We start from the raw sequence: 9,879 nt of genomic DNA on the forward strand, positions 1-9,879 counted from the left end.
CTCTTTCTCTCTCTCTCTACTTCCTGTTCTCTCACTGACAGTTTGCATGTTTTGTCTGGGTGAGCGGAGGTTTCACTTGATGGGCAATTTAGGAGCCCGGCGGCGAACGCCGAATGCCCTGCTCAACACTGACAGCAAATCTCAATAAAGGGGTGGAGTCAACAAACTCTGCCTTCACAGTTTAAGTATTTCTATTGGTTTACTGAGATCTCAGTAGCCTGTCTGTTATGTGATGACATCATTCATTAAGGGGGAGTTGGGTTGTAGAGGAGGGATGTTTCTTCTGTTCAGAAACTCATCTGTTGAGTTGATCATTTACAAAGACTGTATTTGGATCAATGAAATGTCATTAAAATGTAATAAAATATAATGATGTATACTTTAACTATATTGTCATCATCTGAACAATGTGTTCCTCCTCTGCTGAAACAAACATGGTAACTTTAGAACAGAGAAATTGACAGTTTTAACACTTAGTCAGCACAGCTAGCTGAGTTCTCTGGTGGTTTAGAAGTCTAACCTCCGGCCGGTTTGAACCAGTTTCACTCTGCAGCACACAGGCCTGCAGACACTGAGGTCACTACAGAGAAATCATCAGGATGTGTAGGATAAAGCCCTCCCCCTCCACCACCACCATCACTACAACCTCTGTCTCTCTGACAGGGGGGGGGGGGGGGGAGTAGTCGTGGAAGAAAGATAATTTCAGAAACACTCTGCTGTCAAACTAGTAGCTGACAGACAGCTGTTGTGGACCTGAACTAGCAGGTAGTATAGTAAAGTAACTTTAACAGTGTAGTTACTGTAATATTAAAGTAACTTTAACAGTGTAGTAACTGTGGTGGTAAAGTAACGTTAACAGTATAGTAACTGAGGAGTACCTGTCCAGAATGAAGATACTCCATGTTGTCTCCTGCTGTCTCCTCTCAGGTGAGTTCTGTCTCTCATATATTTATGTAGTAAACAAGGAAATGAACACATGTATTTAAGTAGCAGAAAGGTTAATAGTGCTGAGCTTGTTTCTTATGATAATGCACAAATAAGACTGTAGCAGTATCATAATACAATCTATACATATGTACACAAGGGGAATTTACACAAGATAAACTAAGATTGATATGTACAGCAGGGAATATATTAGAGTGAGCTACGTCAAGAATCCAGTATATAAATGAAATATGTGGTGTATAAACAGTGTAACTAAAATACAGTATCGATTTTGATATGTAAACCTTAATGGGGCAAACTTCCTCCAACATGTGTGGGGGATGCAGGCCAGCAACGTCACTACAGAACACCAAACAATACATTAACTGCACTATAACGGTGACAAACGGTGCCCCCACTGTTGAGATGTACAAACTATGGCATAAATGTGTCATATACACATGGTTAGCAGTGTAACGGCTCTCGTCGAAAGGAGTGGACAAAAGCGCAGCGTGGAAAGTGTTCATGATTTTTATTTTCAAAAAACACTCAAACAAAATAACAAACGTGAAAACGAAAGTGAACAGTTCTCAGGCACAGACACTAAACAGAAAACAAGATCCCACAAAACCCAAAAGGAAAATGACAACTTATATGTGATCCCCATTCAGAGACAACGATAGACAGCTGCCTCTGATTGGGAACCACACACGGCCAAAAACAAAGAAATAGAAAACATAGACTTTCCCACCCGAGTCCCACCCTGTTCTAACCAAACCTAGAGACTAAAAAGGATCTCTAAGGTCAGGGCGTGACAAGCAGATGTTAATGCTTGTGCTTCTAGTTCCGACAGTGCAGTAATATCTGACAAGTAATCTAACAAGTACTCCAACAATTCCCCAACAACTACCTAATACACACACATCTAAAGGGGTGAATGAGAATATGTACATATAAATATATGGATGAGCGATGGCCGTGCGGCGTAGGCAAGGTGCAATAGATGGTATACATATGATATGAGTAATGTTGGATATGTAAACATTATTAAATTGGCATTATATAAAGTGGCCATATACCATATACAAAGTGGAGTCTCAATTCAACCGCTCAGACACGAGACGTATGTGGCAGGGTCTACAGGAAATCAAGGACTACAAAAAGAAAACCAGCCACGTCACGGACACCGACGTCACGCTTCCAGACAAACTGAACACCTTCTTTGCCCGCCATTTACCCCATATACTCACTCTGTTCCTTGCTGAACACATCAGTCAATACTGAGCATGTATCATTTTATACCATAGTGATCAATACTGAGCATGTATCCTTTTATACCATAGTGATCAATACTGAGCATGTATCATTTTATACCATAGTGATCAATACTGAGCATGTATCATTTTATACCATAGTGATCAATACTGAGCATGTATCATTTTATACCATAGTGATCAATACTGAGCATGTATCATTTTATACCATAGTGATCAATACTGAGCATGTATCATTTTATACCATAGTGATCAATACTGAGCATGTATCATTTTATACCATAGTGATCAATACTGTACTTTATTACTTTACTACTTTATAATTTAACACTGTTTTACTGTATTGCTGGAGTCCTGAACTCATAAATCAATACTATACTTTACTTTATCATTCAGCAGTAGACCAGTACCAAACTTTATTAGTAATTAAACAGATCAGGTCTTCATTACTAGTCACATTCAAGGTAATGGTCATATTTTAAACATGTTTCCCTTGATTCTCAATGTCCAGACAGTAGACTAGTACAGAGCTGCCAAGACAGTGATGTGAGAGTTTATCAATAACACAATCTGAGGATGTCTGTACATACTATAACTCTGTGTCTGTGTTTCTGTTGTAGCTGTGGTCTGTGTGTTGTCAGGGGTGATTACAAACAGAGCAACAGAAGGAGGAAATGCTCACACTGAGTGTCCTTATGATCGGGGGTATGAAACATACCAGAAGTACCTCTCTAAAGGGTTATACAGAGACAGGGTTGTTGTCATCCAAACCCAAAACCCAGCGTGGACTCATCAAGGGAGATATTCTCTGTATGACGACACAGAGAGAAGAGTCTTCACTGTGAACATCACTAACCTGATCCTAGAGGATGCTGATACATACTGGTGTGGAGTGAATACATGGGGACATGATGAGCCAACTGAAGTCAGGCTCACTGTGGTCAGAGGTTGGTGTCTGAAAATGTATTTTTGTGTGCTTATGATTACTGTGACATTTTGTACTTTATATATTTGTGTTGATACATTCTTTGTCTGTCTGTCTGTCTGTCTGTCTGTCTGTCTGTCTGTCTGTCTGTCTGTCTGTCTGTCTGTCTGTCTGTCTGTCTGTCTGTCTGTCTGTCTGTCTGTCTGTCTGTCTGTCTGTCTGTCTGTCTGTCTGTCTGTCTGTGTCTCTCTCTCTCTCTCTCTCTCTCTCTCTCCCTCTCTCTCTCTCTCTCTCTCTCTCTCTCTCTCTCTCTCTCTCTCTCTCTCTCTCTCTCTCTCTCTCTCTCTCTCTCTAGCTCTCTCTCTCACAGCTCCTGTTCCTCCCAAACCTGGCCCAGTCACATCCAGACCTCTCCTCTCCACGACACACCAATCAACAAACATCACCAAGGCAACTGACTCCTCAAACTCCACTACTGGTACATATATTACTCTAAGAGACAAATCTCTCTAAAGACCACGCACCTACATCTATATATATATATATCTCTCTAAAGACCACGCACCTAAATCTCTCTCTCACCCTGTCTTTCTCTCTCTCTGTCTTCCTCTCCATCTCCCCACTCTCTCTCCCCACTCTCTCTCCCCACTCTCTCTTCTCCCTCTCCACCAGTCACTAATATTAACCATGTTATTTAGTCCCTCTAACCTGTTCAGTCATTATCTTTAGTATTGTAACTGTACTCAGAGAGGTTCTGTATTGAGAGACTAGTAGTTACAGTCATTATCTTTAGTATTGTAACTGTACTCAGAGAGGTTCTGTATTGAGAGACTAGTAGTTATAGTCATTATCTTTAGTATTGTAACTGTACTCAGAGAGGTTCTGTATTGAGAGACTAGTAGTTACAGTCATTATCTTTAGTATTGTAACTGTACTCAGAGAGGTTCTGTATTGAGAGACTAGTAGTTATAGTCATTATCTTCAGTATTGTAACTGTACTCAGAGAGGTGCTGTATTGTGAGACTAGTAGTTACAGTCATTATCTTTAGTATTGTAACTGTACTCAGAGAGGTTCTGTATTGAGAGACTAGTAGTTATAGTCATTATCTTTAGTATTGTAACTACTCAGAGAGGTTCTGTATTGAAAGACTAGTAGTTATAGTCATTATCTTTAGTATTGTAACTACTCAGAGAGGTGCTGTATTGAGAGACTAGTAGTTATAGTCATTATCTTTAGTATTGTAACTGTACTCAGAGAGGTTCTGTATTGAGAGACTAGTAGTTATAGTCATTATCTTTAGTATTGTAACTGTACTCAGAGAGGTTCTGTATTGAGAGACTAGTAGTTATAGTCATTATCTTTAGTATTGTAACTGTACTCAGAGAGGTGCTGTATTGAGAGACTAGTAGTTATAGTCATTATCTTTAGTATTGTAACTGTACTCAGAGAGGTGCTGTATTGAGAGACTAGTAGTTATAGTCATTGTGTGTTTCTGACAATAAGAACATCAGGGCCTCCAGGTCAAGGTTCACACCACTTCCTCTGAAACACACAGAGTGGGTACTACTTTCAGTCTCAGAAACACAAACCCCAAACCACACACGTAAACAAGTACGCATTCTCTCTCTCTCTCTCTCTCTCTCTCTCTCTCTCTCTCTCTCTCTCTCTCTCTCTCTCTCTCTCTCTCTCTCTCTCTCTCTCTCTCTCTCTCTCTCTCTCTCTCTCTCCCTGTCTTCCTTTCCATCTCCCCACTCTCTCTCTCTCTCTCTCTCTATCTCTCTCTCTCTCTCTCTCTCTCTCTCTCTCTCTCTCTCTCTCTCTCTCTCTCTCTCTCTCTCTCTCTCTCTCTCTCTCTCTCTCTCTCTCTCTCTCTCTCTCTCTGGGGGTTTTCACCTAACTTATGTGACTCATATGTTCCAACAGATAGTACCAATGGAACAACAGCATCACCACCACAGACATGACTAGAACACAAGGTAACAACAGCACAACCCCCACAGACATGACTAGAACACAAGGTAACAACAGCATCACCACCACAGACATGACTAGAACACAAGGTAACAACAACATCACCACAGACATGACTAGAACACAAGGTAACAACAGCATCACCACCACAGACATGACTAGAACACAACGTAACAACAGCATCACCACCACAGACATGACTAGAACACAAGGTAACAACAGCATCACCACCACAGACATGACTAGAAGACAAGGTAACAACAGCATCACCATCACAGACATGACTAGAACACAAGGTAACAACAGCATCACCACCACAGACATGACTAGAACACAAGGTAACAACATCACCACCACAGACATGACTAGAACACAAGTTAACAACAACATCACCACCACAGACATGACTAGAACACAAGGTAACAACAATACCACCACCACAGACATGCCTAGAACACAAGGTAACAACAGCATCACCACCACCACAGACATGACTAGAACACAAGGTAACAACAGCATCACCACCACAGACATGACTAGAACACAGGGTAACAACAGCATCACCACCACAGACATGACTAGAACACAAGGTAACAACAGCATCATCACCACAGACATGACTAGAACACAAGGTAACAACAGCTTCACCACCACAGACATGACTAGAACACAAGGTAACAACAGCATCATCACCACAGACATGACTAGAACACAAGGTAACAACAGCATCATCACCACAGACAAACATGGACTACAACTACCAAGTACCATACTGTAACATGGACTACAACTACCAACCACCATACTGTAACTATGACTACAACTACCAAGCACCATACTGTAACATGGACTACAACTACCAAGCACCATACTGTAACATGGACTACAACTACCAAGCACCATATTGTAACATGGACTACAACTACCAAGCACCATACTGTAACATGGACTACAACTACCAAGCACCATACTGTAACATGGACTACAACTACCAAGCACCATACTGTAACATGGACTACAACTACCAAGCACCATACTGTAACATGGACTACAACTACCAACCACCATACTGTAACTATGACTACAACTACCAAGCACCATACTGTAACATGGACTACAACTACCAAGCACCATACTGTAACATGGACTACGACTACCAAGCACCATACTGTAACATGGACTACAACTACCAAGCATCCTTCCCTCATAAACTACAACTATGAATCCATAGACACACCACCTTGTGGTATAAACTAGTCATTACATCATTCACCTCTAGACAGTGAATAACATTGAACCGTAATAAAAACACATTGACTTTGCCTGATACTTCATATTAGATTGAATAATCTGACTGTGACTACTGATACCACATTAACAATTCCTCTCTATGTTCTGCTCTCCTCAACACCACATGTTTCTCTGTCTGATGTTGTCTTCCCTCCTCCCTCCCTCTGAAATGAAGAAACACAGAAGTACAGTACAGTAGAGACTAGCTAAATGTACCATCACTGTTACATTATGCCTGAGTACTGTCTCTGGGTGTTCTAGGTGATCTGATGTTCTCTGGTGTTGGTCTGGGTGTTCTAGGTGACGTGATGTTCTCTGGTGTTGGCCTGGGTGTTCTAGGTAATGTGATGTTCTCTGGTGTTGGTCTGGGTGTTCTAGGTGATGTGATGTTCTCTGGTGTTGGTCTGGGTGTTCTAGGTGATGTGATGTTCTCTGGTGTTGGTCTGGGTGTTCTAGGTGATGTGATGTTCTCTGGTGTTGGTCTGGGTGTTCTAGGTGATGTGATGTTCTCTGGTGTTGTTCTGGGTGTTCTAGGTGATGTGATGTTCTCTGGTGTTGTTCTGGGTGTTCTAGGTGATGTGATGTTTTCTGGTGTTGTTCTGGTTGTTCTAGGTGACGTGATGTTCTCTGTTGTTGGTCTGGGTGTTGTTCTACTACTGCTGGGTCTGCTGCTGTTCATGTTCTTTAGACAGAGGAGAGACAGAGACAGGAGACCAACAGGTACACTAGTTATTACACACAATCATTATTTAAAGATTTAACAAATATGTCAAAACATTTGTAAAGGTTTTATAACTAAAAACATTTAATAACAAAACATAAATAAATAATTATCAACAATAAATCATCTGTTTGTTTTCCTCTTCAGCATCTAAACACTCTGCCAGACTGTTGGTGTCTGACTCCATGACAACCAACCAGGATCCAGACACAGGAACCATCACCAACCCCATCTATGCCACAGGAATCAATCATAACCCATATACAGCTTGTGACATCACCATAATCTATGCCAAGGCAACCAATCCTCATCCAGATGACATCTACTCCAACGTTGGAGGTGGAGAGGCTCTACTGTAAACTTCCCCAGAGATCCAGCCTGTCTCCACTATGCTACTGTCAACTTCCCCAGAGATCCAGCCTGTCTCCACTATGACACTGTCAACTTCCCCAGAGATCCAGCCTGTCTCCACTATGCTACTGTCAACTTCCCCAGAGATCCAGCCTGTCTCCACTATGCTACTGTCAACTTCCCCAGAGATCCAGCCTGTCTCCACTAGGCTACTGTCAACATCCCCAGAGATCCAGCCTGTCTCCACTAGGCTACTGTCAACTTCCCCAGAGATCCAGCCTGTCTCCACTATGCTACTGTCAACTTCCCCAGAGATCCAGCCTGTCTCCACTAAGCTACTGTCAACATCCCCAGATATCCAGCCTGTCTCCACTATGCTACAGCTTTTTACTCCACTTGACTGTCTGGACTTGACTTTCATTAATCTGATGAATGTTTTTGCTTAAATCCACTAACTATGTTTAATTGTTACCCAATTAAATTAATCATGAAACAATTAACTCATTAAGATTTGGGGCACCACGGAATAAGTTGTTTAATGAGTTATCATCTCCTAAATTAAACTCTAGAAGCTATATAAGATATATATCAATAACAGTCACTTATTAATTATTACCTCATATCAGTCGCATTCTGAACAGTCACTTATTAATTATTACCTCATATCAATTCTCATTCTGAACAGTCACTTATTAATCATTACCTCATATCAGTCTCATTCTGAACAGTCACTTATTAATTATTACCTCATATCAATTCTCATTCTGAACAGTCACTTATTAATCATTACCTCATATCAATTCTCATTCTGAACAGTCACTTATTAATTATTACCTGATATCAGTCTCATTCTGAACAGTCACTTATTAATCATTACCTGATATCAATTCTCATTCTGAACAGTCGTAACCTTCTTGGATCTGCAAGAACCCCAACCTTGATAATTATTCAGTACTATACAATTTGGTTGAATAATTTATTTACTAACTAACTAAATAATAACAGAACACACACACACACTTGCATGAGACAAAAGTCCCTATGAAATGGACACTTATCATGGTCACATTCCATAACTATTCTCCCATTAATCGCATACTTTGCACACGAACCACCGCCCGTTCGGTATAAGAAATAATGAATGTATTTACGTGTTGAATGCTGTTCTTCGTTTATCTCGGTCGGAACTAAGCCTTTTCGGAAAGTTGTTGACCTTCCAGCTGTTTGGCTCTGATTGTCCGAAAGGGGTTTCCCTTTCCCGTCTTCTACTGTTGTTCACTCTGGAAGATAACCAGCCATGTCAACAGTGATGAGAGTTGGTGATGAGCATAGCAAGATAGTCCTTTAGATGAGTTTTTCTCGATATCTGACTTAAGACAGCTAATCAGCTGTACCAGTGATTGTCTGAGGTGAGCTTCTCGCCTCTTCCTCCTCGTGTTGGCACTCAGGATTCGGACCAAGATGGACATGAGCTGCAGCTCTTCGTCTCTCTGGTCTAAAGGAAGGTGAGTCTATCTTCTTCACCTCGTGTTGAGGTTAAGTTCTGACCTTTTCCATGGTCTCACATCTTTCTGGTCTAAAGATTGATTTTTCAGGGTTCAGCTCCTGACCACTTTACACGCCAGCAGCAACACAGAAATGTTCTGGTCTGATATGTTAATTCTTAGCCAATCCTTTATACACTCTGGTAAAAATGGGGTGTTACCATCATGCTGAAACGCTCTCTGAGGTCCCTCAGGCGTGGCTACTTACTGGGCAATGTATCATCAAAACTATGTACTCGTTAGAAAATTTGAATCAAATTCTTAACAAAAATATTATCTTCATTTCACAGTGTCTATTGGATGGAAACTTGACATATACATTCTACATTCTACATTCTACATTCGGATGTTAGAAATACTGTTCCAAAGTTAGAGTTTTGGGCAAAAGTCTCTCTAGACAAAAGACATTCCAATCCCAATACTAAAGGGTAGAGAGACAAAGTTTCCCCATCCAGAGATTTACAGCAGGGTGTGAAGGTGACGAATCAACAGCTCCCCCTCTCCTCTCTGTTGGAGAGAGAGAGGCCTGGTTACTGTCACCTCCCCCCATCAGTCTGATCCTCACAGGACAGTCATGACAACTGGGAAATGAGACTATGTGTATTTATCAATAAAGCACCAATATATTTATGTATTTGATACGTTCCATTCTAGCCATTACTATAAGTAGTCCTCCCCTCACCAGCCTCCACTGGTGCTGTCAGTAAACTCAGTACCTGTCTCATCAACAAGTACCACTGTCACTAGACACACAGAGGTGAGATTGAGGGATAGATGGAGGGAGAGAGAGCTGGAGGGAGAGAGAGATGGAGGGAGAGCGCCCTCCAGTGGCAGAATAACTCTGTTTCTCTCCTCTGTAGACAGCCTCCAGTCTGAAT

At 41.2% G+C, this 9,879-nt stretch overlaps 1 protein-coding gene across 2 annotated transcripts; it reads left to right on the forward strand.

Annotated features, from left to right (window-relative positions):
• The first annotated feature begins 693 nt into the window (after positions 1–693).
• LOC120037267 (CMRF35-like molecule 5) lies at positions 694–7,540 on the forward strand. 2 transcript variants are annotated; one of them, XM_038983439.1, is made up of 5 exons: positions 694–927; positions 2,819–3,145; positions 3,479–3,601; positions 6,998–7,105; positions 7,254–7,540. In XM_038983439.1, the coding sequence occupies exons 1-5, from the start codon at positions 888–890 to the stop codon at positions 7,463–7,465; spliced, it is 810 nt and encodes a 269-aa protein (XP_038839367.1). In that variant the 5' UTR covers positions 694–887; the 3' UTR covers positions 7,466–7,540. The 2 variants fall into 2 exon arrangements, with proteins under 2 accessions (XP_038839367.1, XP_038839368.1); XM_038983440.1 differs by lacking the exon at positions 6,998–7,105.
• The last annotated feature ends 2,339 nt before the right edge of the window (positions 7,541–9,879 follow it).

Source organism: Salvelinus namaycush, unplaced genomic scaffold (assembly GCF_016432855.1).
Source record: "Salvelinus namaycush isolate Seneca unplaced genomic scaffold, SaNama_1.0 Scaffold166, whole genome shotgun sequence".
NCBI lineage: Eukaryota > Metazoa > Chordata > Actinopteri > Salmoniformes > Salmonidae > Salvelinus > Salvelinus namaycush.

Excerpts from the sequence above, each read along its gene's own strand:
- LOC120037267 (XM_038983439.1), top strand. The coding sequence starts at position 888 with ATGAAGATACTCCATGTTGTCTCCTGCTGTCTCCTCTCAG. Across the intron at positions 928-2,818 it reads CTCCTGCTGTCTCCTCTCAG|CTGTGGTCTGTGTGTTGTCA; the intron begins GTGAGTTCTGTC and ends TTTCTGTTGTAG. Across the intron at positions 3,602-6,997 it reads CTCCTCAAACTCCACTACTG|GTGACGTGATGTTCTCTGTT; the intron begins GTACATATATTA and ends TGGTTGTTCTAG.